Below are 26,970 nucleotides of genomic sequence, written 5' to 3'. Positions count from 1 at the left end.
TCTGGACGGGGAGGGGGAGATAAGGTTCGCCAGCACTGCAGCCCCTAACTTCCCCTCCTCACGTTTCAAGCTGGGGCAGAGATGCAGACGCCCCAGGGTCTGGGCTGGCCACTGGAACCAATGAGTGTAGACGTTGCGCCTTTTTGGGAGGTGTTACGGAAAAATCTAGGTGCGAGGCTGCTCAGTCCCTCAGCTGGTTGGGCAGAGCCCCCGGGTCCCTGCGGAATAAAGAAGGAGTCCAGCCACCAACCGCTGAAGATCCGAGTTTATTGCGCAACAGGTTCAAAAGGAGATTGAACCCCGAGGATGGGGTGAGAAGGACTTTTAAAACTTTCCCACCATATCCCAGAATACAGTTCGTACAGCATCATTGCTGCATCACTGCTACATCACTGACATGTCACAAAAGGGAGGGTTACACATCATTAGTATAGACAGATGTGTTAGGGAAACACACAAGTATAAGATGAGCATAGACAAATATGTCTTAAGTACCCACCACCCAAAGTACAGTACAATAAAACTTCCTTTGCATGTCTGGAGCCTGAGGCGAGTCCGGTGATGAGATTGGGCTTCCTTTGGCTAACAATGAGCCCAGCAATTGTCACCTCTGGAAACTTCCTGGAGTCCTTTTGCAAGGAGAAAATAGCTTTGGAATGGAGGAAACTGGCAAAGGAGATGATTTTATATTATTTTTAAAGCTAGGTAACTTCCCTGAGCTGTCAAGTTGAAAGGATACATTTTCAGGCATAATATTTGTAACATTTAGCAACTTTAAAGATGTGCCCCGCCCCCGTAATTTCCGTAACAGCGGAGATCACTTGCCTCCGGCTTCTAGGCCAGGGAGGGGGAAGCTCAGCCCCGGCCAGGAGGGTCCCCCAAATAAAGCATCTCTGGGTGCTTTGCGCGCCATGCACGGGGCTCCTCCGGGTGAGAAGAGGGAGAGCTGGGTGCCCTCGGCCTGCCAAGGGTTAAACAGAAACGAGCTGGATTCCTAGAGAGGGCAGGAAAGGAAGACGGGGAGGGCAGGTCCTCCAGAGCAAAAGCCCCTCCCCGCCTCCCCAGACTTTTCCTGCCCCAAAGGGGGCGCTTCTGTCTCTCTCTGCCAATGCGGCCCCGGTGGCGCCGGCTGGGATCCGGTGAGTCTCCTCTCTCTCTCCCCAGAGGGTGCACTGGGGGTCCCAGGGCTGCAGGGCAGCGTGCATGTGGGGAGCCTGTAAGGGGGGGACCCCCAAGTCAAGGAGGGGAGGGTCCTGCCAGGGAGGGGCGAGGTCGCAGGAGGGCTCTTCCTTTGCATGGATGCGCAACTGGACCCTTTGGGGAGGGTCGAAGGGGAGCGGCGCGGGAAATGCATGGGAATGAACCCTGTTCAGATTGATGGATCAGTCACGTTTATGAACGGAGGCTGCAGTCGCACGGAAACATTCCGACGTGAAACGTGTTGTGAACAAAATCTGCCCTTTTCCCCTTATGGGGTATCCAAGAGCCCGTATAGAGTCCTTACGTAGGTTCCCTATTGATAGGAGAAAAGAACAGAGGCCAAGCAGAGAATATTGAGAAGCAAAGCAGCTCGTAAGCCTGATCTTTATTGATCTGTTGCAACAGGGTGCTCCCCTCACCCGCAGGAGAGGAGGAGGACCCAGAACAAAGGTGTGCCTGTCTTTATATAGACATTTTAAATTCCCTGCCCTGGAGCTCCAGACCACCCCTCCATACATCACAGAAGGGGTGTGACCCAAGACCACCCCCCACAAACATCATACCTACATAACAGAAAAGGTGGTCTACAACAGAAATTTGAATGTTGTTGTTCTGGCGGTTCTCTCATTGCGAGAAGTGAGGCTACAGGGAACCAGGCAGAGGGCCTTCTCGGTAGTGGCTCCCACCCTGTGGAACACCCTCCCTTCAGATGTGAAGGAAATAAGCAGCTATCCTATCTTTAAAAGACATCTGAAGGCAGCCCTGTTTAGGGAAGTTTTTAATATTTAATGCTGTATTGTTTTTAACACTCGATCAGGAGTTGCCCAGAGTGGCTGGGGAAACTCAGCCAGCCAGATGGGCAGGGTTTAAATAATAAATTATTATTATTTTATTATTATTTTTCCTGCCTGCCCTGCCAGGTTTTCTGATAATGCCTTATCTGATTGCCTTTCCTGGTAGTCTGGCCATTCCTTTGAGATGGTGATTACTAAATTCTTCTAACAAGGAAGGGTTTTGTTTTTTTTCACCTCCTCCCTCCTTGCAGAGAAACATTTGGTCAGCTTGGGAGTCAAAATGGTTTCAGGACTGTCTTCCTGTGTTGCTTTAGACATGTGGTTTATATATTTATGTACGTGTTTGCTTGGTACATTTATGAACATTTATTATATATCAAAGACCTTAAAATTCTTATAACAAACGAAGCCCTGTGCCAGAAAGAGAGAGTGGATGTTGACAGACGGAGGGCTCCCAAAGGAATGTCCTTCCATCATGCAACGTGCACTGAAACCTCTGGAACTGAGATGGCTTTGAAAGAGGACGAGGCCACTTGGCGAAGGAGCAGAGGGCGATGCAAGGCTTCGGAGTCCCAGTTGCGGGGAGTCCTTTGCTGATGAACCCCGGGAAAATCTTTGCTCCCTTGCTGTTTGGCCCCTTTTACCATGTGAACTTGACCAGATAGGACGTATCTGACCTCTTTAAGGCCAGGCCACGCGTTCAGAAACCTTCTGTTCCATTTTGTAACCCAAGATTTCTGCCTGTGTTTTCTTGCTGCTGCATGGAGATATGCATGAATCTGAACTTGGAAAGTTTGTAAGTAAAAACCATCTTCACTTACCCAAGTGTGTGGTCTGTTCAATGCCAGAGGGGTAGAAAGGGGAAGCGCTGGTAGCAACGGGATGTTGAAAAATGTCTCATATCCCGGTGCTTCGTTTCTTTGCATGTTTTGTAACTTGTTTCCAGATTTATTTATTTAATTTTCAAAATAAAAATTTACACTGACACCACAACGTTATATAAAGAAACACAGGTTCCCACGAAATCCCCTGGGCTTCCCTCCTCCCCCTTGTGGACCTTATTGTTAAACTTTTCCTACCGTATCTTTTGCAATAATTCAGAATTTTTGTATCTCTGTTGTATCCATAGTTGTTGTAACATTACAAGTATTATTGCAATCGCACTGTTTACAATGATTTTTCAAGATAAGTTATAAATTTTCCCCATTCCTTATTAAAATTTTGGTCTTACTGATTTCTTGTTTTTGACTTCTTCTTTTTCTGGTCATTTTTGCCATTTCATCATAGTCCATCAACTTGATCTGCCATTCTTCTCTGGTAGGGACTTTGTCTTCTTTCCATCTTTGGGCCAAGAACATCCGCGCAGCCGTCGCCACATACATAATCAATATTTTCTGTTCCCTTTTAGCACCTATAATTCCTAAAATAAAAACTTCTGGCTTTTAAAATAAGAGTTATTTTAAACATTTCCTGGAATGCATTTGTTACCTTCCCTGTCCACCACACATGATAAAAAGGGCCTTCTTTTTCCTTACATTTCCAACAGATATTTGTAGCTGTCTGATACATTTTTGATATCTTATTGGGAGTTAGATACCAAAGGTACTTCATTATCATATATTGTTCTTTCAACATACAACATGCTGTACATTTCAGATCATCTTTCTATAACTTCTCCCATGATGAAATCTACATTGTATGCAAAATCTTTTGCTCACTGTATCATTACAGATTTAACTTCTCCAGCTTTTGTATACCATTCTAAAATTAGTTTGTACATTTTAGAAAGTAATTTTAAATTATTCACTAACAATTCTTTTTCAAACCTTGATATTTCATTACTAAATCCATTCTTTTTATCCATCTTAAATATATCATCTAGTTGTTGATATTGTAACCAATCAGTTAATAAATTTCTTATGTCCTCAAAATTTTGCAATTTCAACTGTTGTTCTACTTCCGTTAACAGCTCTTTATATGTTGCCCAATCGTTTCTTGTATTTAATTTTTTCCAGGATATCACTTCTAGTGGGGAAAGCCACCAGGGTGCTTTCTGTTGTAATAAATTTTTATATTTCTCCCATACCATATAGATTGGTTTTCTTACAAGACGATTAAAAACAAACTACCGTATGTACTTTTGCCTTTCCCCCCCCTTTTTTTGAATAATAATTTATTTAGAATTCAACAATAACAAAGGGGGGGGGGACCACAGTAGTTGCTACATTAATTCATTATAATTAACCAATTTTAACAATATATAAATAGTAATAGAAAATTACACAACATCACTTTTAACTTACTGAAGTTGTCATATTACACTTTAATCTCTTTATTTCTTTCTTAACATATCAAAAAGAGAAGGACCAAGAAACTTTTGCCTTTTCATACCATAAATATGCCTGCAACTAAACCTGTTAGCATGACCCTCCAGGTCCAGAATATTCATATTTGTTAATGTTATCCAGTGTTTTGTAAGTTTTAAAACTGCTGCACCTCTCTCTTACCAGAGGCTGTGCTCACTCTACGTTTGCCTCCACCAAATTCTTTTTAATTAAGCAAATAATATTAAATAAATACTGACAGTCTTCTCATGTCATGCGTATAACACAAAATTAGCACAATAAATTTGCAGGTATATCTACAGCTGATTCATCTCACAGAAATCCCTGCAGTTGCCGGCACATTATGCATCGTCGCTTTCCTTCTAGAAGGGCTAGCCCAGGCATAGGCAAACTCGGCCCTCCAGATGTTTTTGGCCTACAACTCCCATGATCCGTAGCTAACAGGACCAGTGGTCAGGGATGATGGGAATTGTAGTCCCAAAACATCGGGGGGCCGAGTTTGCCTATGCCTGGGCTAGAGGTTTACTTCTTTTTCTTCCTGACAGTCAGTTTTATTGCAGAATAATGTACAAGCTTTGTAGAATTTGCTAACACCTCTAATTCGGACAGACAGAACTTGGCAGAAGATCAAGGGGTTCCTTCATCTCTCTTGGAGGCTTCCTGAGAACACAAATGGATGAGCAAGACTCATCTGGGCCTGAAGCAGGAAGAGGCCATGCCATCAAAACAGGGAACAGTGGGGCATTTTGGGAAAACTCTGTGCAGAAGATCCTGGGAGAGGAGGACACCTTTCGCTCAGAGGTGCAGAGCCAGCAGTTCAGGCAGCTCTGCTTCCAGGAGGCCAAAGGACCTCGAGAGGTTTGCTGCCGACTCTACAACTTTTACCATCAATGGCTGAAGCCAGAAAGGCACACGAAAGCTGAGATGCTGGACCTGGTGATCTTGGAGCAGTTCCTGGCTGTCCTTCCACCAGAGATGGAGAGCTGGGTGAGGGAATGTGGAGCAGAGACCAGTTCCCAGGCGGTGGCCCTGGCCGAAGGTTTCCTCCTGAGTCAGGCAGAGGAGAGAGAGCAGGTGAGAGAGACTTTCCTAAGCAGCTCAGAACATGAGGGAGAGTCCACCCCTTTTTGGAAATGGCCCACCCCTTTTTGGAAAGCATCCAAGGAATGAGATTGGATACCCCTCAGGTTTTCATCTCAGTCATTGCTAATCTTTCCCCCCATTTTCTGTTCTGAATCCTTGTTGCTATTTCAGAGACAGGATCTGTTTGCAGAAATGGGTCTGGATTCCTTTAAGACTGAAAGGACTCTGTTGGACACCAGAGAGAAGCCACTGGGTAAGGAGGAATAAGATTTTTCTTTTCTGTGGAGTTCGAAACTGACACATGGGTTCTTTTCATCTTTTGGGGGAATATTGTCCAGGAGCCCCCAGGAGGGAGATGCATTTTTAACACAACTAAAATATGAAATGGGTGCAAATGTCATAATCCATTCAGCAGGCAAGACTTTTCCAAAGGCCCATTTGTAGTTTGATATGTAGTGTTTAACCTCTGAGAAAAGCATCTACTCCTGGCTTCCCACTTACCTCTGTCTCTTACAGGTGACCAGATGATGCCAGAAAGACCTCCTCTTCCATCTATTCCTGGTGGGGAAGGAGAAGCAATGGCTGTGGAAGCAGCTCAGGTAGAGGGAGGGAGCCCTGTGGGGAAGGGGGCTGAGGGGTGGGGCAGCCAGGATCCCTCCAGACCCAAGCAAATCTCTCATTTTCTTGACAAATCTGCCCTGAACTATTTATTTTAGAAGGCTTATGTGCTGGGAATAAGGAACAGCCATCTCACCTTCACGCCTTCTGAATATTGCTAATATGATTCACCAGTCGTTTGCAGTTTTATTTCTAGATTTATTATTAAATGCAAACATAGGCTTCTAAGCAGTTTACACACCATACAAAAGTGTGTGGGAATGTTCAGGGCGGCAGGAGAGGATATATTGTTTATTAATATCCTTCCTGCAGAGACGCGGCTGGCGCTGTGGTCTAAACCCTGAGCCTAGGGCTTGCCGATCAGAAGGTCGGCGGTTCGAATCCCCACGATGGGGTGAGCTCCCGTTCCTCGGTCCCTGCTCCTGTCTACCTAGCAGTTTGAAAACACATCAAAGTGCAAGTAGATAAATAGGTACCGCTCCAGGGGGAAGGTAAATGGTGTTTCCGTACGCTGTTCTGGTTCGCCAGAAGCAGCTTGGTCATGCTGGCCACATGACCCAGAAAAACTGTCTGTGGACAAATGTCGGCTCCCTCGGCCAGAAAAGCAAGATGAGCGCCACAACCCCAGAGTCGTTCATGATGGGACTTAACTGTGAGGGGTCCTTTACCTTTTAAAAATATGATTCCTAACTTGCGCTAGCAAGCAGAGTGCATTCCCTCTTTACACAGCAGAAAACTGGTTGCAAACTCATGTGAATTTCTTAAGACAATGAGCAATTCAATTGAAATGTGTTCTGATATTTTCCTTCCTAATTGAATAAATACAGCACAGTCTTCTTCATAAGCAATAAAAAGAAAGTTTACTGATGATCAGGCAGAGCACAGTGTGATCCCTGAAGGCAGACTTAAGGCTGAAAGTTGCAAGCATATAAAAACAGGATTAACCCATAAGGGAGATGACCTGGGGGACTGCTTGGCTGGCAGCCAGCAGTTCAGTCCAGGAAGTTTGCAGGACGAAAGGAAGATGGAAAAGAGAGAGAGAGAGGCAGCAGGCCTTGGCCTTTTCCCAGGTCTGGGAAGGTCACGCCCACCCACTAGTCACATGCAAGGAAGGATGCTCCAGCCCAGGAGGAACAGGAAGTTTTGACTAGCTGGACCAAACATCCCCTTGCATGTCCACTCTAGCAAAACAAGGAATGTAGTATTTGACTGCTCCCAGTGGATTACATCCCACAAAGGGGCCAGGATTCAGCTAACCAGCCCCAAGAGTTACGGAATGGGGCTTTTGCCCCAATCTCCTTCCCCTTCCTGTGCCCCCGTGTTTCTCTTAAAGTTGCCTTCAGGGTATCAGGTTCCTCCAAAAGAGCACACAGGGAAAGGAGAGCGGCAATGCTGGCACAGACAGAGTGATTTGAGGAACACATTGTGGAGTTCCCCCATTTACACTAAGGTTAATGTCCATCATTAAAATGCACACTCAAATAATTCCATTAAGATATTTAAAGAAACACCCACAATTAAAATGTGCAGCAAAACGATCCCATTAAAACAACACAGCAGAAAGCAATAGAGCAATTTATAGTACATCATCTTCATTTTGACTAAGAGGAGGACCTTTCTCTTTCTCTCTTAGGGTTCGGTGTGCTTTGAAGATGTCACTGTTCATTTCACAGATGAGGAATGGGCGTTGCTGGATCCTGACCAGAGAGCTCTGCATAAGGAAGTCATGGAGGAGAATCGCGGGATCGTGGCCTCTCTCAGTAAGGCTCCCTTGTGGATCATAATATCTCTTCGGAAATTCCACACATACCTCTCTGTGATAAGCCTGTTGACATGCAACCAAGGAAACAGGGGCAATTGGCAGGCCCCCCCACTGGCTCCAGCCCACCGGCCAGTGTGCCAGGCGATCTCCAGTCCTTGACGCAGCATCTGCGACCCGAGCTTCAGAAGCTGGGGCACGCTACTCAGCAGAGTAAACACTACGCAGCAGAAGGAGAAGTTGTGTGAGCATATTTACAAGCAGTTTATTCAGCTACATCAGGACAAAAGGAAAACATGCCTGATCTCCTTCGTGTCCAAAGCAAGACAGCAAAAGCTATACACAAACAGAAGTTCCCAGCAAGCTGTGCCGGAGTGTAAACAGACATGTGACATACAACAATTCCACACGTCTGTCCTTCAGGTGGAGCAGAATATCCCAACAAAGCCTCCCCGATTTTGATAGAAATCAACAGGGCCACTTGCAGCATCTGGGATGCAATGCTAACACCCCCACAACTCACCTTGCATGGGGGGCTGTTGATTATTTTGTCTGTTAATATTGTTCCTCCTGTTGTTTCTTTTTAGACACTGATCAGGCTGGTCTGAACTGCTTTTTTCTTCTTTCCTTCTGTCTGTTTTTGATTGACTAAAGAGAGGACAGCTATTGGAGGTGGAGCAGATTCCATGATTGGGCAATATCTATCCCAGGAGAGAGACAGGCTATTCGAATCTCAGGTTCTCATGGGTATTTCTGTTAATGCCAGCAATCAAAGGCCGTGAACCCTGGGAACTCCCATTTCTTCCTGAGACTCTAATCCATCTTTTTCTTCATTTCAGGTGATGATAAATGGGAAAATAAGAAGAAGGGAGACCATGACATAATTCACACACTGGAGAAGCCGTATCAACATTTGGAGTATGGCGAGAGCTTCAGCCAGAGCTCCCATTCCACTTCCCATCAAAGAAATCCCATTGGGAACAAACCTTATCAATGCTTGGAATGTGGAAAGAGCTTCAGTCGGAGGGAAAGTCTCACTTCCCATCAGAGACTTCATACAGGAGAAAAACCTTATCACTGCTTGGAATGTGGAAAGAGATTCATTCGGAAGAGAAGTCTCACTTCCCATCAAACCACTCATACAGGAGAGAAACCCTATCAGTGCTTGGAATGTGGGAAGTGCTTTAATATACACACAAACGTCCGCCGACATCAGGTAATTCACAGCGGGGAGAAACCGTATCAGTGCTTGGAATGTGGAAAGAGCTTCAATAAGAGCTCCAATCTCACTTCCCATCAAAGCATTCATACAGGGGAGAAACCCTACCAGTGCTTGGAATGCGGAAAGAGCTTCGGTCGGAACTCCCATCTCACGTCCCATCAAAGAATTCATAGACAGGAGAAACCCTATCAGTGCTTGGAATGTGGGAAGAGCTTCCCTTGGAAGGAAAGTCTCACGTACCACCAAAGAATTCATACAGGGGAGAAACCCTACCAGTGTCTGGAATGTGGGAAGACCTTTACTACAAGTGCAAACATCCGCCGACATCAAAGTATTCACCGTGGGGAGAAACCATTTCAGTGCCAAGAGTGTGGAAAGAGCTTTAGTCGGAAGGAAAGTCTCGCTTCCCATCAAAGCATCCATACAGGGCAGAAACCCTACCAGTGCTTGGAATGCGGAAAGAGCTTCAGTCGGAACTCCCATCTCACTTCCCATCAAAGCATTCATACCGGGGAGAAACCATATCAGTGCCCGGAATGTGGAAACAGGTTCAGCAGGAGAGCCAATCTCGCTACCCATCAAAAAATCCACAGCAGGGAGAATAATAGAATTGTAGAATTGCAGAGTTCGAAGGGACCCTGTGAGTCATCTAGTCCAACCCCTTGCAATGCAGGAATCTCAGCTGAAGCATCTGTGACAGACGACCAGACGACCTCTGCTTAAGAACCTTCAATGAGAGCCCAGCGAGGGAGTCTGTTCCTCTGTCAAAGAGCTCTTGCCTAGTGCTGAATTTCAGTCCATGTGTTGAGTGGTGCTCTGAGCTCCAAGCACAGCAGTGGGTAGATGGTAGCAGGTCAGCGCTTTATTGATCGGCTTAAGGCAAGTGGTAGCTGACCAGTGAGGCACTGAAACGCACCAACAAAGGCAACCTGTAGCTCTCATATCTTACGCCAATCAGGTCAAGCTTTTAACCCGTAAATGCTGCCTTCAGTATTGTTTTTGCTGCAGGGAAGAGGAGGAGGCCTCTTGTCAGCAGAGCTGAAACGTCAGCCTGACATCGTTCGCTCCATTTCCTTTACTAGTATTTCTTCGCCGTCTCCTTGAGGGCTTTGCAGAGTCAGAGCGCACACTCAGCATCTCACAAAGAGCCAAGCAGGACACACCTGGGTTCCTTGGGTGTGTGTGTGTGAGTGTTGCATCCTGGCCTGCTTACGAGCTGTGGAAGCACCCTAGAATCACAGAATCGTAGAGCTGGGGCCCCAAGGGTCATCTAGTCCAACCCCCTGCAATGCAGAAATCTCAGCTAAAGTCTCCATGCAGGATGGTCACCCAACCTCTGCTTATAAACCTCCAAGGAAGAATCCACCATCTTCCGAGGGAGACTGTTCCTCTGTCAAACAAAGTCCCCCTCCCCCGACAGTTTAGCCTTGCCAGCTGAGTCAGTCTCAGGTTTGCCCAGCCAGCCCTGCCGTGCTTTGCAAGGATCCTTCGACAATACACAGGGTAGTGATATAATACCAAAATGCAAAGTCACACAAAATATTCATCACCAAGGGCTACTGCTTCACAATAAGGAGTTCCCAACTTCACTCTTAAATATGTGAGTCCTGCCAGCATCTCCCAAGGAAGGGTAACAAATAGAAGGCCTTTTTCTGTTCTTGCCTGCATATGGGGACAGATTTTTCATATAAGTGATGGAGGCTGGGATTAGTTCTACAAACCTTTTGTGATGAAATTTGTAACTCTGTCATTTTTTCTACCTTTATAGATCTGCCCGTTTCTCTAAGCTATGGATGCTTAGTCTTCTTTGCGGAGGTTTTATATATGGGATATATTCTCACGGTAATTCTTTTCTCCCCCCCCAAAAAAAACGTAAAAAAGAAAAATTACAAACATCAAATTCAACATCCATATTCATTTTCTAACATAAACCTATTACACAATTAACAAAATTAAAATATACCTAATTACTCTAAACTTCTCTTTGCTGTATACAAATACAACACAGTTAGAAATTTTATATTAAAGCTTTTATATCATAAATAATATTTCAAATTCCCCTATACCCCTGTTTCCCTTCACTCATGTGTGATCTCGTTTTTTATTTTTTATTTTTACTTCTTCTGTCTTCTTGTGTTGCTATATTCTCACCGTAATTCAACCATTCCATATGGAAATAGATGGTGACTATAATCATTGTTTTTATCATATCAGCTCAATGATCAAGCCCCTTTGTGGGAAGAAATGCTGATTGTACTGTAAAAGCATCTGGGGGTTGACTCACGAGTTGACATTGCTTCTATCAAATACACGAGGGATTGCAAAGAAAAAGACAACGTCTGAGATTTCTCCGTTTAGACTCCTTATTGTGGAGCAGTTGCCCTTGGTAACTTTGCATTCTTGTACGACTTTGCATTTTGCAAGATTCCTAGCAGGTGCACCAGAAAGTGGCACCAGGATCAGGGCCATTGCTCTGGGGAGGAGGAAGCAAGGAAGCGTCTTCCCAGCTGAGTCGGCTTCTTCTCCCGCAGAACATCCGGTCCTGGGTGAAGGACAAGTCTGAGGTTGGTTGAACTTTTTTATGTATGCTACAACAGCAGCAAGAATACTCATTGCAAAGTATTGGAAGACACAAGATCTACCCACCCTGGAAGAATGGCAGATGAAGGTTATGGACTATATGGAACTGGCGGAAATGACTGGCAGAATCCGAGACCAGGGAGAAGAGTCAGTGGAAGAAGATTGGAAGAAATTTAAAGACTACTTACCGTATTTTCCCCTCTATAACATGCAGATTTTTTCTCCTAAAAAGGAAGGGGAAATGTCTGTGCATGTTATCGAGCGAATGTGTGGTCCCTGGAGCCAAATGGCGCAAGGGGAGGCAAAAAAAATCAAGGCAAAAATCAAATTGCGCGTCTCGGAGAAGGGAAACCTGAAAAGAGGAAGCGGCTGCTTTCCTGCATTCTGCCTCAGGGTCTTACTGCCCACCCTCCTCTGTTTCCTTGCTGTGTTTGCTCAAACGGAACAAAGAGCAGGGAAAGCCCCTCCCCTCCAGGCAAGCAGAGGGGAAAGCAGAGTGCTGCTGAAAACATGCAGGAGGGAGAGAGAGAGAGAGAGAGAGAGAGAGAGAGAGAGAGAGAGAGAGTGCGAGCTGGCTGGCTTGGATGGGTAGGTGAGGGAAAACTTTTGCCTTCCTTTCCTCCCTCCCGTTATACCCCTCTCCTGCATTCTTAGCCAGCTGCTTCTCTGCACACCCCTCTCCTGCTCCTTGTCCCTTCTGTGTTTTTCCTTCCCTCCCCACTTAAAATGTGGTTAAAAAGCATGGATCCACATGGATCCTCAGGATCTTTGCATTGGGTCACCCCAAATTCACCATCAGATCACATAGCATGTCCATGGCTACAGCCTGCCCCCCCCCAAATCACGCACCCACTGTTGCCTGGGGCTGCAATGGTGCAAAAATGTGGTTACAAAGCATGGATCCACAGGAATTCTCAGGATTTTTGCATAGGGTCACCCCAAATTCACCATCAGATCACATGTCTGTGGCCACAGCATGAAGCACAAAAATGATACATCCACTGCTTCATTCAGAATGTTTTTTCCCTTGTTTTCCTCCTCTAAAAACGATGTGCGTGTTATGGTCAGGTGCGTGTTATAGAGCGAAAAATACGGTACATAAATACTGCAAAATTAATGAATGTTAGAATGATGTCGGAAAGAAGTTAAGTGGTTTTAGCAGCAATGTCATAAAGGAGTATGTAAAAATGGACTGTTATTAGGTGAGAACGCAAAGTTACAATACATTAAGGTAAGGGATTAAATAAAAACAAGGAGGGAAAGGATTTGCTGAATTAACTAAATGAACTGGAATACAAAAAAGGGAGGTGTGAGGAGGTCAGGGAAACAAGCAAATGAAAGACAGGACATGAAAAGATTGATATGTTTTTAACTGCTTTTTTATTTTTCTGTACTTTGTATTTTTTTCTTTTTTTCTTTTTTTCTTCTTTCTTTTATTTTGTAACCTTTTTTGAAACTTTAATAAATATCTTTTTAAAAAGACAAGTCTGAGGTTGAGGTGGTCGACCTGGTCCTGAAGCTCCAGGTAAGCAGGATGCTCCCAAGCGAGTTGCGCCCGATGGGTGGAAGGTGCTCGGATCGGGGCTCTCTCCTCGAGGGCTGGCTGGCCCCTCCGGACTCTGGCCAGGCCTGTTTCAGCCTTGGGAGTCCCCCCATGGAAATCTCAGCGGATGAGAGTCAGGGCTAAACTCCTACAGATCCCTCCGCAGAGCTTTTGCATGTGGGCAATAACTGGAATCCTGAAGGAGGAGGAGACCCTCTTGGCTCGCCGGGCGATGTGTTGGTCCCCGTCTGTGGGGACAGGCAGGCAGGTGGCGCCTGTTGCCAAAGGGGGAGAGGAGCAGCTTCTCTCAAGGTGGCCACTTGGTACGTCAGAAAGAAATGGCGATACATGCGTTTGAAAGGATGCGCTGCCCAGTTCACGGGGTGGCTTCAACCACTCACTTTTAATGACCTGATTCTGCCCCTTCCAGTGGACGGGTCTTCAGAATATAAGAGCCTGGGACTGGATCGGGCCACAGGGGCCCATCTCGGCCAGCATCCTGAAGCTCCAGGAGAAGCTGGAAGCAAGATGCTCCCAAGTGAGTTGTGCCTGATAGGTGGAAGGTGCTCGGATCAGGGACAAGCAGCCGCAGGTCTCTGCCCTGCTAGGATCTCACCCTTGAGAACCAAAAGGGGCACAGCCTCTACTGGGGGGCTGAGCAGAGACTTGTTCTGCTTTAGAAGAAAGGAGGCCTTTGAAGGAGAAAGGCAGCATTGTCTGCCCCACTTGCCGTCTCTCTCTGCCCCCCGCAGACAAGAGCTGCTAGCCGGGACGTATCCTCCCTCAACTTGCCCCTTGCTGCCTGAAGTCAGGCTTTCTCTGTGGGGCCCACCCAGAGACTGTAGGAGGGGTGGGGGCAGCATCAGGCTGGCACTCTGCCAATGGGGCATCCATCCTTTTCCCTGCATCTTATCTAAAAAGCATTCAGAAATATACAAACTGAACCTATTGAGAAGGGATGGGCAGTTTTACAGCATGCTATGAGTTAAAAGAAAACTATATGAAAATGATGTATAGATGGTATTTGACGCCTAGTAGGTTAGCTAAAATGTACAAGACTGAATCCAATACATGCTGGAATGTAAAGAGAAGGAAGGAACCTTTTTCATCTCATACCTACAGGACCGTCTTTCCTGGTATGTCCCACGGAGGACCTTATGGTCTTCAAATAAAAACATATTGGAGGTCCCGGGCCACAGGGAGGTTAGGCTGGCCTCAACCAGAGCCAGGGCTTTTTCGGCTGTGGCCCCGATCTGGTGGAACGCTCTGTCCCAAGAGACTAGGGCCCTGCGGGACTTGACATCTTTCCGAAGGGCCTGCAAGACGGAGCTGTTCCACCAGGCCTTTGGCCAAGGCACAGTCTGACCCCCTCCTTTGGCAGTCCTCACAGAACTCTAGCCCAATGGTTGCCATTAATTTGACTCTGAATTGATTTTAGAATGATTTGATTTTAGAATGTATTTCAATTAATTGATTGTGATTTTATGTAAACTGTGTTATTTTTACTGCTGTTAGCCACTCTGAGCCCGGCTTCGGCTGGGGAGAGCAGGATATAAATAAATTATTATTATTATTATTATTATTATTATTATTATTATTATTATTATTATTATTTGGTGGCCATGTAAGATAGTAAAAGTCTTCTGGGAGGTGATTTCAAAGAACAGAAAAAAAACCTCTTTAGGTATGCTGCTACTGCTGCCCAAATGGTGTTCGCCCAGAAACTGCAAGAGGAAAGCGTTCCAATGAAGGATAACTGGCAACTAAAAAGGATGGAGTAGCAGAAATGGCGAAACTTACCGGAAAAATAAGAGCGAAAGATGAGAGGTTTCTTAGAACAGAATGGGGGAAATGTGTTGAATACATGAATATGCACTGTAAACAATTAAAAACATTAGCAGGATTGACGTAATAAACATGAGCAGTAAGAAATAATTAAAAGGAATTATAAAGGGAAAATTTGTAAATAGGCTTGAACTGGATATGCAGCAAGAATAAGATACAAAATAAGAAACCACAGAGAAGGGGGGGAGTAAAAGAAAATGCAGACTGATTTTGGATGAATTTATTTTTTGTTGTTAAAGTAATTGTAAAAATGGGAAATTATAGAGGGGGAGGAGCAGTAAAATATGCCCCGGAGTTAGTCAGAGCCATTTTCCAGAGTGTGGCCCCTGTTGCACCATGCTGGCAGCTACTAGGAGCCCCAGGTGAGAGCCGAGGGCAGACTGGGGACCAAACTGCCCCAGAAGGAGCACGGTGTGTCCCCCACCAGAGGTACTGCCACCAACCCCCAACTAGCACTCATAAAGCCTGTTTTATGAATGGGAAAACCATAGATATTAAAATAAAATAGTTTATTCATGAATAGAACTCAAGCCAAAGGTCACAGGATCATACACAGAGCAAGCCAATGTGGTTCTGAGCAACAGAGTCTGAGCACGTCATGGCTGCAGCCACAATCCCCGAGTCCTGACCATGGGCAATACAATGGGCTGACAACAGAAGGAAGGAAGAAACCGTTGAGCAAGAGACTAGGTGAATGGATTGGGGCGAAGGTTATTTGTGACGCCAAAGGGGTGTGCTCATGTTTGTCCAAAGATGAGCAGAGGAGAGGAGACTTGCCATGCTCAGATATCTTGGAGACAAGGCAAGGACTCAGGTTTCTGAAAAACATCACCTCTTCCTGGGAAGCCTTGCAACATCTGGACGGTGCTTTTTTGGGTGGATCTCTGGGCAAAAGGCAAACTTTTCAAAGGAGTCGCACCCTTTGCTGTTTCAGAAGTAGGAACCTTGCTGTGACGAAAATAAAGATTGGGCCTCCTAGTCGCCTTGCTTTTCATATACAGTGGTACCTTGGGTTACAGACGCTTCAGGGTACAGACTCCTCTAACCCAGAAATAGTACCTCGGGTTAAGAACTTTGCTTCAGGATGAGAACAGAAATTGTGCTCCGGTGGCGGCGCGGCAGCAGCAGGAGGCCCCATTAGCTAAAGTGGTGCCTCAGGTTAAGAACAGTTTCAGGTTAAGAACGGACCTCTGGAACGAATTAAGTTCTTAACCTGAGGTACCACTGTACCCGGTTGCATTTTCTTGCTTTGCTCTGACCATCAGGTGGACCCCAGGGGATCGTGAGACCCCAGAGCAAGGGGGGGGGGCTGTGACAATCTCCTGATTTCCCCACAACACATGAAGCCCCTGTAGCAAGCAGAGCGCACGGCTCCTACGTGTCTCTGGTGTGATCCTGCTGGCTGCTGGGCTAATCAAGTCCTGAGCAAAATACCCTTACCAAAAAACCCAGAGGTGGAGGGGCTTGTAATGCACCCCTGGCAGTGGGGGGGGGGAGGGAAGCAGAGCTGAGCTGCTCCCTGCCTGAGTTCTGCAGCGCTCTGTTCTGGGGAGACCCCGCCTGCCCCTCTTTCTTCAGCCCTCCCTGCAAATGGCCAGGGAGTCCTCGAAAAAGGCTTTCTGGCCCAGGTGGCCCAGGAGGGGCATCTGCTCCCCGGTCACCTCCTGGCGGAAGTTCTGCCGGAGCCATCCGTAGACCAGGCTGTGCAAGAAGCCATGCAGGGAGACGGTCAGGGCCTGCAGAAAGGGAAAAGAGGGGGTGCTACGCTTACGGGGGACGCGAAATCCAGCCGCTTCAGCATCTCAGGGGGAGACGGGGGTCTCTGGCAGAGCAAAGGGAGGCTGGGGAGGGGGGAAACTTCAAGGGGGCCCAGAGATCCAGGGAGTTGAGACCCCACTTGCAATCCTGCAATCCCTCAAAGTATCCAGGGTCGCCTCTGGGGATTGCTCTGCCGGCATTTCTGTGGCTGACCACCGCATGGCTTTGTTTGGTTAGATCAGTGGTTTCCAATCAGTGTGCTGTGGCACCCTGGGGTGCCATGAATGATGGGCAGGGGTGCCACGGGCAACACTGGCCTCTGTCCTTCCCTCCCTCCTCTCATGCCCTCTCACATCTCTGCCTGCCAAAGGCTTGCACAGTTGTTTGTTGCAGCAGCCCTGGTGTAATAAGAATTTTAAGGTCTTTGATATATAATAAATGTTCATAAATGTACCAAGCAAACACATACATAAATATATAAACCACATGTCTGGAGCAACACAGGAAGACAGTCCTGAAACCATTTTGACTCCCAAGCTGACCAAATGTTTCTCTGCAAGGAGGGAGGAGGTGGAAAAAAACCTTCCTTGTTACAGGAATTGGGTAATCACCATCTCAAAGGAATGACCAGACTACCAGGAAAGGCAATCAGATAAGCCATTATCAGATAACCTGGCAGGCAGGAAAAACGACAACATTCAAATTTCTGTTGTAGACCGCCTTTTCTGTGATGCAGGTATGATGTTTGTGGGGGGTGGTCTGGGGTTACGCCCCTTCTGTGATGTATGGAGAGGTGGTCTGGAGCTCCAGGGCAGGGAATTTAAAATGTCTATATAAGGGCAGGCACGCCTTGGTTGGGGGTCCTCCTCAGTGGAGCACTCTGTTGCAACAGATTAATAAAGATCAGGCTTACTAGCGGCTTTGCTTCTCAATATTCTCTGGTTGGCCTCTGTTATTTTCTCCTACCAATGGAGAACCCACTTAAGGGCTCTTGGATACCCCATAAGGGAAAAAGGGCAGATTTTGTTTACAACACTGACTATAAGCTCCGCAGGCAAATGGTGCCTCTAGGGCTGGCCAGGGGTTGCATCCCAAGCCCCTGTGGGGCAGTGTGAGGAGGCACCTCTCTCTGGGGCAAGAGGGGACAGCTCAGAGACCAGGGGCGGCAGCTGCGGCTGCCCAGGGGACTCCCAAGGAGAGGGGAGAGGGGAGAGGAGAGGAGGCTGAGGGAACACGCCACAAGGGAGGGCGTTTGGAAAAGGAATGGGGCTGCCAGCTCTGCAGGAAAGGGGTGACGTAAGTGGGAGCCCCTCCCTTCGCCAGCACTGAAGTCCAGGAGCCGATGCAAGACCAGTGCATTTGCTTCAGCCCCTCCAAGGACCCCCCCCCCCGTCACTCACCACAGCCAAGTAGAGAGGGAAGAGGATGGCCGGCTGGAGACTGGAGAAGGAGAGGAGGCACAGGAAGAAAGCTGAGGGGGAAGGAGAGAAGAAGGGGCCACGTCACTTTTCCTGGCCAAGGTCACCAGGCTGGCAGGGGGCACCCTGGCCCCAGGTTGAAGTGATGGACATGAGGCAGGAGTTGATAATGCAGGTGAGCTGCATGCAAGCTGCCGGCCAGCCTTGTGGAGGCTCCTTTTATTGACACAATATGCAAACCCAGGCAGATACATTTGGGGCTGTGACCTTTACACATCTTCTGGTCCCAAGAACATGGGGTGGTACAAAGTTATTTTGGCACCTGTTTCCACCATGTCATTTTCCCCTTGCACAATGTATGATGAAGGAGACAAAGGTTACAGACAGGACACCGCAGACTGCTGAGACCGCAAAAGGTTAGACAGAGGGAATGATGTTCAGACAGCTGTGGCTTGTCTGTGTGGGGGGGTGTGCTCCCTCCGGACCCAGCGATTATCCCTACACCTGGTGAGTCACCATCCCCTGAGAATGTGGCTCATGGTTTGGGATCACGGCCACCTGTTCTCCCTCGGTGACCAACCAGGTGCTCAGCTTGGTGAAAGATGGAGCTGGGCTGTGGCAGAGCAGAGTTCCTATAAGCCAGTGGAACTACTCCTTGCCAGTGGAACAGACTCTCTGGGAAGGTGTCAGACCCTCCTGCCTTAGTGGCTCACCCATCTGGGACTCTCCAGCTGTGACTCCTGCAGGACGGGCGGTTGGGCTAGATAACCCTTTGGGGTCCCTACAAGCCTGCAATTCTATAAATGCACAAACACGGGGCATCTGGGGAGGAGGGGGGAGGGAGGAAGCTCCTCCCATTTACACCTTTCCCAGGTATTTCCGCCATTCAAAATGTTGGATTCAGCCGACATGCAGCAACATAGCAAACCTCCAGGATCCCCTCTGCCTGGGTGCTGATCCCTCTGCCCGTCTCTACAGACACACCCCATAATAGCCCTGATTTAAAATTGAACTGGGGGTCTTTGTCTCTGCGCTGGGGGAAAACCGCCTGCCACCTGATGGATCAGAAGAAGAAGAAGAGTTTGGATTTGATATCCCGCTTTATCACTACCCTAAGGAGCCTCAATGGTTGAACAGTGTTCTTGAAGAGACCACCATGAGTTTGACCAAACTGCGGGAGGCAGTGGAAGACAGGCGTGCCTGGCATGCTCTGGTCCAGGGGGTCAAGAAGAGGCAGACATGACTAAATGACTAAACAACAAAGGAGCCTCAAAGTGGCTAACATTCTCCTTTCCCTTCCTCCCCCCAACAAACCCTCTGTGAGGTGAGTGGGGCTGAGAGACTTCAGAGAAGTGTGACTGGTCCAAGGTCACCCAGCAGCTGCATGTGGAGGAGCGGAGACGCAAACCCGGTTCCCCAGATTACGAGTCCACCACTCTTAACCGCTACACCACACTGGCTGCCAGAGACTCTCCCCACCCCCAGCAGCCCAAATAAAGCTCTCAGGGTCTGTATCTGATTTGGGGATCCACCCCAAGGATGGGGGTGAGTTGTTAGACAACGTGTCTTGATTGTTCTCGACTCATTCAATAAACACCAGAAACCTGGAGGTAAGTGATGAGGCTTAACTTGGGGGTCTCCACGTTTGCCAAACAAGAAGAGAGTCTGCCTCCTCCCCCTCCAAGATGCCTTGAGTCTGGATTTCCACGTCTTCAGACCCAAGTATTGCAACGTGGAAGGCAAGTGGTCTCTCGGCGGTCCTACCTCTCAGGGAGGGAGAAGCTAGAGGAGGAGACAAGGCTCCTAGGTCACTCACCTGGCATCCAGCAGACCAGGAAGACCAGCTGGAAGAAGCAGGCGATGTGGGTTCTGATGGCACAGCCATCACTCTCCGGAGCTGGCAGGGTCAGGGTGGGGCCACCTCTCTGCCTGCGGCGACACCAGCACTTCACCCTGCAGTAGAGGACCTGGCCAGGGGCGGCGGGAGGCAGCCGTTAGGGGCAAGGAAAGGGGCAGAACTCAGACCCCCCACCCTTCTTTGGGCTCTTTCCCCCATTGGAATGCCTGTTTGCCTGGCCAAGGAGAGCAGGTCATTTGGTCAGCCAGCGAATGGGCCTCAGACCAGGCTCCATTTTTACCCGAGTAAAATGCTTTTGACGTATTTGCTGCCTGCATTGAAATGTAAGTAAAGTTAAAAGATGGTGATTTGTTACATCTAGAAGGGTTTAATAATCGTTATGGTTGGCATGCGTATTTAGCCTATGAAAAAGGGAAAGTACACAGGGGATTTATGAATCATGTCATAAGGATTTTATATCTTGATTTTATTCTGTGAACCGCCCTGAGACCCCCGGGTATATATTGCATAATAAATAAAATAATAAACAGGCCTGGTGGATGGCCACACTTACACGGACAGACGGACGGACACACACACTTACTGTGCAGCAGGCGACAACCAGAGAGACAAAGACGAGAAAGAAGATCTTGACTTCTTTGCCAGAGTCGTTCCTGCCTGTGTACTGGGAGGAGAGGGTGGGAGCTCCTCATTAAGGGGGCCAACACTGGCAGGGTGGGACCAAGGGTCATCTCCCCCATGGAAACAGGCCCCATGGCCCTTTTGGAAGTGTTCACTTTGCCCACCCCCACTGGGGCTCAGCTGCCCAGGCAAGGCAGGAGGGTCTCCCGAGAATCACACCACCCTCTATTTTGGGGGACAGAGGGTTCCTGCTCTCCTGTGACAGGAGAGATGCTGGCAGGAGGAATACGGGGAAGAGGCTGGAAATGGAAGGGGAACAAACCTCAACCAGAGATTCAGGGAGCTTGGGGTTAGATTGGATGATCCTTGGGAGCCCTTGAGACTAGCCCTGTACCAATATTTGGGGAGCTGGGGTTGGGGCAGCTGGTTTCACAACACCACAACCCTGCTGTTGCTTTCACCCAGAACTAAGACACCTTGTGCCCCTAAAGGATGGGAGTGGGGTCCAAGAAAGGGGCATCAGGGAGAGGAGGCAGTTGGTGGAGAAAGGACTGGGGGGGGGCAGTACCTTGTAGCAGGTGTCTTGCGAGTGGCGGATAAGGATCAGGCAGCTGGAAAGAAAGTGGGAGGGTTTGGCTAGCTGGACGCAAGAGACCACCCTCCTCTGCAAAGTCCCACCCCATCCCAAGCGAGAGGAGGGGGGGAGGTTCTACCTGGAGCAGTAGAGGCCGTGGGACCCTCGCGAGCTGTTGCCAGCCTGTAACGCCAACGGGGGGAAGGCCCAGGGCACCACATCTCTCAGGGACGAGCCTCGAATCACCAGCAGGACCACGAAGACCAGGAAGGGGAGCAGCCTTTATTGCGAGAAGACACAGGGTGGGGTGTTGTGGGACGAGATGGCTCAGAGAGGTGGCTTCGCCTCGTGTGGCCTCCAGGGGGCAAGAGGGCCCCCTCCCAAAGGGAAAGGGTGGCAGGACAGTCCCCGCCAGTCAGGTGCACCTACCAAGCCAGGAGACGGGGCAGATTTATTCGGAGTCTCTCGTTGAACCTGCCGCTCTCCTCCTTGGGGGGGAACAGAGACGGCAGGTGAGCGGAAGGCAGCTTCCTTAGCAAAGGCAAACATCCGCCGGAAATTGTCCAAGTCCTCCTCTCCCCTGCTTGTGTCTCCCCCAGGTGTCCACCAGCCTCTTGCACCTCGCCCAACTGGGCAGGGGCCTCTGCCAGAGCCTTTCTCAGACAGAGCACCTTGGGCACCCATGGGCGGAGTCCTGAGAAGCCCCCCTCTATGGAGCCAGGCCCCAGAACAGGGGTCAGCAAACTTACTTCCTGTGCCCATACGCGCGCCCACATGCTATTTCCAGCACACTTCCGGGTTGGAGGAGCACCGGAAATATCGTATTTTTCGCTCCATAAGATGCACTTTCCCCCTCCTAAAAAGTAAGGGGAAATGTGTGGTGCGTCTTATGGAGCGAATGCAGGCTGCGCAGCTATCCCAGAAGCCAGAACAGCAAGAGGGATGGCTGCTTTCACTGCGCAGCGATCCCTCTTGCTGTTGTGGCTTCTGAGATTCAGAATAATTTTTTTCTTGTTTTTCTCCTCCAAAAACTAGGTGCGTCTTGTGGTCCGGTGCGTCTTATAGAGCGAAAAATACGGTAGCGTGTGTGCATCTGCACGGACCACCTCTGACTCAAATGTGCACCAGAGCTATTTCCGGTGCTCCTCCAACCCGGAAGTGGGCAGCCGCACAGCGCGGTGCCAGTAAGAGCGGGCGGAGTCCCTCGGGGCTTATCTGGCCCGTGGGCCTTAGTTTGGGGACCCCTGCCCTAGAAGGAACAGCCCAAGTCCTTGCAGACGCCCCCTCTCCAAGGCTGGCCAGCACCCCACCGGTGCAGCCTTGCCCAGGCTGGTGCCCCCCCCCCACACGTTGGGCTACAACTCCCATCAGTGCCGGCCAGCAGGGGGCCTGGGGCTCAAAAAACCTGGAGGACCCCAGCTGAAGTGCAGGAACTCCCATTGCCAATGGGTAGAAGCCTCGTGGTTGGTGAGGAGACCCTCCGCCATCTTGGCTTTGATTGAGGCATTGCAAGGGGCTGGTCTAGATGACTCTTGGGGTCCCTCCTAAGCTCTCAGAGGCCAGGCAGGGGCCCTGCGCCCTTCCTACCTGCAGCAGGGCAGAGGAAGGGGCCTCTCTCCAGCCCCCCAGAGCTCGCTTCACTTCGTAGGCATAGACGACGACCATCAGCAGAGAAACGGCGTAGAACATCTGGAGAAGAGGAAGGCAGGGCAAGGGCAGGTGAGCGCCAAGAGGGGCCTGGCAGGGGACAGAGGGGGCCAACCTGGCTCTGGCACAAGGCAGGGGCGCCCTCACCTGGGCAGGGCTGATGGGCTGGTTCCAGAGCCAGGAGGCTGCCCCATCCGTCTCTCCATCTGCACAGGAACTGGCAGGACTCACTTGGGTCAAGCTCTCGGCAAGGGGGGCAGCCATGAGACCCCAGGAAGGGGTGGCAGAGCCTTGCCAGCCGAAGGTCCTGGGTTCAAATCCCCCTTAGCATCTCCAGATAGGGCTTGGGGAGACTCCTCCGCCTGAAAACCTGGAGAGCGGTGGCTGCCAGTCAGGGCAGGTAATTCTGAGTTGGCTCAGAGCAAGGCAGCTGACTGCATTCCATGCCACCCACTGGTGCCAGAGGCGGCTGCCACACGCCCCTGCCAGCTCTGCCACGGAGGCCGGGCAGAACGACGGCTGCCTTACCAGGCCCAGCATCAGCAGGTAGGGACAGGCTTGGTAGGCCGAGAAGAAGAGCCGCGGTGGAAGGAGCTGGATGGCAGCTGCAGAGAGGAGGGCCGAGGCACCCAGGAGATCCGCCAGGGAGAGGAGGAAGAGCGGGCAGAGCTGGGGGGAGAGCAAGGGGTCAGGGCCAGCTCCAGACCAGCAACCGGCAGGACCCCTCTGCCCCCTGGCACCCAGAACCCACCCTCTGGACCAGGGGTCAGCAAACTTTTCCAGCAGGGGGCCGGTCCACTGTCCCTCAGATCTTGTGGGGGGCCGGACTATATTTTTGGGGGGGGGAATGAACGAATTCCTGTGCCCCACAAATGACCCAGATATGCATTTAAAATAAAAGGACACATTCTACTCATGTAAAAACACGCTGATTCCCTGACCGTCCATGGGCCAGATTTAGAAGGCGATTGGGCCGGATCCAGCCCCCGGGCCTTAGTTTGCCTACCCATGCTCTGGATAATCAGATTGAAGGGGACTCAAAGGTCAGGCAGGCCAGGGAGTGCCCCCCCCCGGCTTCTCTTGTCCCGTTCCCAGAGCTCAGCCTGCTGCACAATCTAGACATCTGGGGAAAAGCTTGACAACTTTTCTGTCTGGATTTTCACATTTTGAAATACAGCAACCCTAACCCTTCAAAGTCTCCCCCCCCCCCCGTCAAGTTGGGCTGGATGGGGAGCTGGGGGGGCTCCCAGATTGCTCTGAGCCCATCCTCTTGCAGGCTGCTCTCTTTGGTGGCAGCACTCAGGTGAGGATTTTGAAGAGCCCTTGTCAAATGCAAGCGACTCTCCTGTGCCCCCCCCGGGGGGGGGGGCTCCTACAGAACGATGCCCTGGGTGATGGAGCATTTGGGGGGGCTGCGTCGGAAACCCCACCCGGGCAGACCTGATCCTGGCAGCATCGCCTTCGGAGAAGGGAGGCAGCCACAATGGAAGCGCTGCCCAGGAGGCTGCAAGACAAAGACGGACAGGAGTCAGCCGGGCTCTCGCTTGGGAGAAGGGAACCCCCACCCCACCCAGCTCCCCCTCCATCGCCTGCCAGCCCACCCACCGTGCCCATGGGCAGAGGAGGCAGCCCCCAAGAACCGGGCAAGTCTTTTGTGTAGCTGGCCTGTGGACTCCTATGCTCTAACCTCAACTGCTGGTGTCAGATGCATAGCTGTCAACTTTTCCCTTTTCTTGCAAGGAATCCTATTCGGAATAAGGGAATTTCCCTTAAAAAAAGGAAAATGTTGACAGCTATGGACTCAGATGAGCCTGACACCCTTGGGTGCCTCCAGAGAAGGTGGGTGAGGGGGGGTGCCATGTCAAGCAGAGACCCTGCAGGCTCCCCCTCCCCCCATGGCGGGCAGACGAGTAGCCAGGACCCACCCCGGCAAAGGGCACAGCCTGTGGGTGCCCTTGCTCACCCCCTACCATCAAAGGCCCCCTGAAAGCTACCTGGATTCCCTGCGACCCACAGAGCATGGGGCTGGAGATTCCGCCAGGAGGAGGGCAACAGGGGGTCAGGCTGCTCCCCTTGTGCTTGGAGGGCAGAGAAGAGGCCTGGCTGGAGGGAAGGAGGGAGGGAAAGGTGGTCTTTGGCCACTCACCTGAGAGCCAGGGCAACCAGGTAGACCCACGCCAAGGCCAAGACCTAGAGGGTGCAGGCAAGAGGTCTTGGTTAGGAGGTGCCCCACACAAGCACTCCAGTCAAGGTGTGACTAGACTGCCGAGAGGTCCCCCCATCTTTCCAGTTTGCTGTTCCCCATATTTCACCAGATGTCCATGATGAGGGCCCCGAGGTGGGGTGGGGGTCCCACCAGGATGGGGGCCAAGGAGGTCCCTGCAGAGAAGCAGCTGAGGCCACCTCAGCCCCACAGCAGCCGGTCTCTTGCCTCTGCATGTTTCCACAAACCAAGAGATGCCAAGCCAGAGGGAGGTGGTCTGTCCCCCCCCCCAGCTCCTGCCCCCTCTTGCCCTGGGAAACTGCTTAGGTCAGGCAAAGAACAGAAATTCAGGAAGTCCCTGAGGCTAGCAGATTTCATTTTCCCCTGCAGGGAGACACCACAGTGGCTAAACCAGGTATGCCCCCCCATTCCCCACTGGACACCTCTGGGCCCACCTGCTAGAGGACCCACTTTACCCCCAGGCTAGGGGGCTGCTTTTCCCAGCCGGAGCCAGGCAGGCTAAGGCACGCCAGGCGGATTCCTCCCAAGCCAAGGGTGGGCGGAGGAGCAGGAGAGTTGCCCGGGGTGAGGTGGGGGGGTGAATGGGGGGGGGGTACCTCTTCGTCCGGAAGGGCAGCTCCACTCCTGCCTCGCTCGGCCATGGTGGGGCTACGCCTGGAGGGGCCACAGAGCACCTCCTGCCCTCCCTGCGAGCTCCGCTGCCCAGGGAAATTCCCCAGCAGCCGCTCAGCTGACTTTGTTTGCACAAGGTGTTTTCCTTGGGCTCAGGAGCAGGAAGAAGCAGCCGCCAGGTATCAGCTGCTGTGCCACTTCATGCCCAAGCAGAGGAGAGGGAGGAGTCGGAGGAGGCTGGCAATTTCCCTGCACCCCAAAAGCAGCAGCAGCAGAGTTAAGGCTGCGCCAGCCACCCCTCTTCCTGCCAGGGCAGAGCTGCAGTGCCCCCTGGGGCCACCAAAGACCCCCCCCCACTGTCACCTTCCTGTGGGGAGAAAGAGCAGCAGGCAGCTCTCCCCCGGCTAGCAGCCCTGCCTCGGTTTCCCTTTGAGAGCAATCAGGCACAAACTGCTTCAGACCAAACCTGAAGCAGGGGAGGGTTTCGGGAAGGGCAAAGGTCGCCCAGAGATTGAAAGCCTTGCTTGGCACATCTTGCTAAGCCCCACAACCGTCTCCCTGCCCTGCTGGACTGCTACCCCTTCAGGTCTTCTGGGGAGGAGGCCCTGTGCAACAAATTGCCCGCCACCCACAGAATGAAGACTTTTTCGCGTGCCAGTAGCTGGCTGGCCAGCCTGCCAAGGGAGAGGGGTACTGCTTAGCCCCCCCACCCAGACACCCCTGCTCGCTGTCTCCAAGCGGGGAGCAGGCCAGCAATCCCTGGGGTCCCCCCTCTTCTCCTTTCCTGCTGCAGATCTGTGGGCACCCCACATCCTTCCAAGGTCCCTGCGTAGGGGAACACCTTGTGGCATCACAGCAGGCCAGCCAATGGCCAGGGTGGTCCTCAGTTTCCCCAGAGGAGGCGACGAAGCCCAAAGGAAAGCAGGACGTCAGCTAGGGGCCTGCAGAGGGGTGAAGGACGAGGGTCTCCTGGGCTCCAGCCCAACCACACAGTTCCCACGTGGCCCCATAGAAAGAGGCCCCTTTAGCCATGCGAATGTGTGTATGGGGGCAGCTCTTGCTGCGGGGATGAGGAGCCTCTGAGGCAGCTGCTACTCGGGGGGGCAGGAGGGAGGCCTTGCCTTTCTGGAAGCCAGATAACGCTGCTGAGCTTCTGGGCACCTGGTAGCAGGGAGTTCCACAGGTGCCCTAAGCACTGCAGAAAAACCTGGGCCTGAAGTCAGGGAGAGGCTTCTTGCAGGATGAGCAGAGACCCATGAAGGTACTTTA

General features: G+C 50.5%; 2 protein-coding genes and 1 long non-coding RNA gene across 8 annotated transcripts; 2 read left to right on the top strand and 1 right to left on the bottom strand.

Moving 5' to 3' along the window:
- Positions 1-537: 537 nt before the first annotated feature.
- LOC309378624 (uncharacterized protein) lies at positions 538-10,893 on the top strand. 4 transcript variants are annotated; one of them, XM_081927044.1, is made up of 6 exons: positions 538-1,139; positions 4,995-5,413; positions 5,594-5,675; positions 5,939-6,021; positions 7,674-7,800; positions 8,639-10,893. In XM_081927044.1, the coding sequence occupies exons 1-6, from the start codon at positions 1,109-1,111 to the stop codon at positions 9,742-9,744; spliced, it is 1,848 nt and encodes a 615-aa protein (XP_081783170.1). In that variant the 5' UTR covers positions 538-1,108; the 3' UTR covers positions 9,745-10,893. The 4 variants fall into 4 exon arrangements, with proteins under 4 accessions (XP_081783170.1, XP_081783172.1, XP_081783169.1 ...); XM_081927046.1 differs by having other exon boundaries at positions 539-1,139; positions 4,949-5,413; positions 8,639-10,892; XM_081927043.1 differs by lacking the exon at positions 538-1,139 and adding an exon at positions 1,187-2,790 and having other exon boundaries at positions 4,949-5,413.
- On the bottom strand, positions 6,875-26,580 carry LOC309378723 (uncharacterized protein; the record flags this gene model as incomplete). Of its 3 annotated transcripts, none has more annotated exons than XM_081927338.1 (12): positions 25,686-26,580; positions 25,012-25,055; positions 24,306-24,369; positions 23,394-23,534; positions 22,806-22,907; positions 21,648-21,706; positions 21,358-21,498; positions 21,213-21,255; positions 20,607-20,687; positions 19,982-20,132; positions 18,148-18,218; positions 6,875-8,019 (listed from the first exon to the last, which is right to left on the bottom strand). In XM_081927338.1, exons 1-12 carry the CDS (start codon positions 25,728-25,730, stop codon positions 8,005-8,007), a joined length of 957 nt encoding a protein of 318 aa, XP_081783464.1. In that variant the 5' UTR covers positions 25,731-26,580. The 3 variants fall into 3 exon arrangements, with proteins under 3 accessions (XP_081783464.1, XP_081783462.1, XP_081783463.1); XM_081927336.1 differs by lacking the exon at positions 6,875-8,019 and adding an exon at positions 16,564-16,725 and having other exon boundaries at positions 25,686-26,338; XM_081927337.1 differs by lacking the exons at positions 6,875-8,019; positions 23,394-23,534 and adding an exon at positions 16,564-16,725 and having other exon boundaries at positions 25,686-26,391.
- Positions 10,922-15,221, top strand: LOC309378913. The gene is made up of 2 exons (XR_014172284.1): positions 10,922-11,585; positions 13,094-15,221. It is a non-coding gene; the product is annotated as an uncharacterized lncRNA (long non-coding RNA).
- Positions 26,581-26,970: the final 390 nt, after the last annotated feature.

This window comes from Podarcis melisellensis, assembly GCF_964234715.1.
Source record: "Podarcis melisellensis genome assembly, chromosome: 10".
Classification (NCBI taxonomy): domain Eukaryota; kingdom Metazoa; phylum Chordata; class Lepidosauria; order Squamata; family Lacertidae; genus Podarcis; species Podarcis melisellensis.
Note: the sequence above shows the minus strand (reverse complement) of the source record. Positions and strands in the feature narration are given on the sequence as shown.

Excerpts from the sequence above, each read along its gene's own strand:
- LOC309378624 (XM_081927043.1), top strand. The coding sequence starts at position 2,764 with ATGCATGAATCTGAACTTGGAAAGTTT. Across the intron at positions 2,791-4,948 it reads AATCTGAACTTGGAAAGTTT|ACAGAACTTGGCAGAAGATC; the intron begins GTAAGTAAAAAC and ends TAATTCGGACAG. Across the intron at positions 5,676-5,938 it reads CACCAGAGAGAAGCCACTGG|GTGACCAGATGATGCCAGAA; the intron begins GTAAGGAGGAAT and ends TGTCTCTTACAG.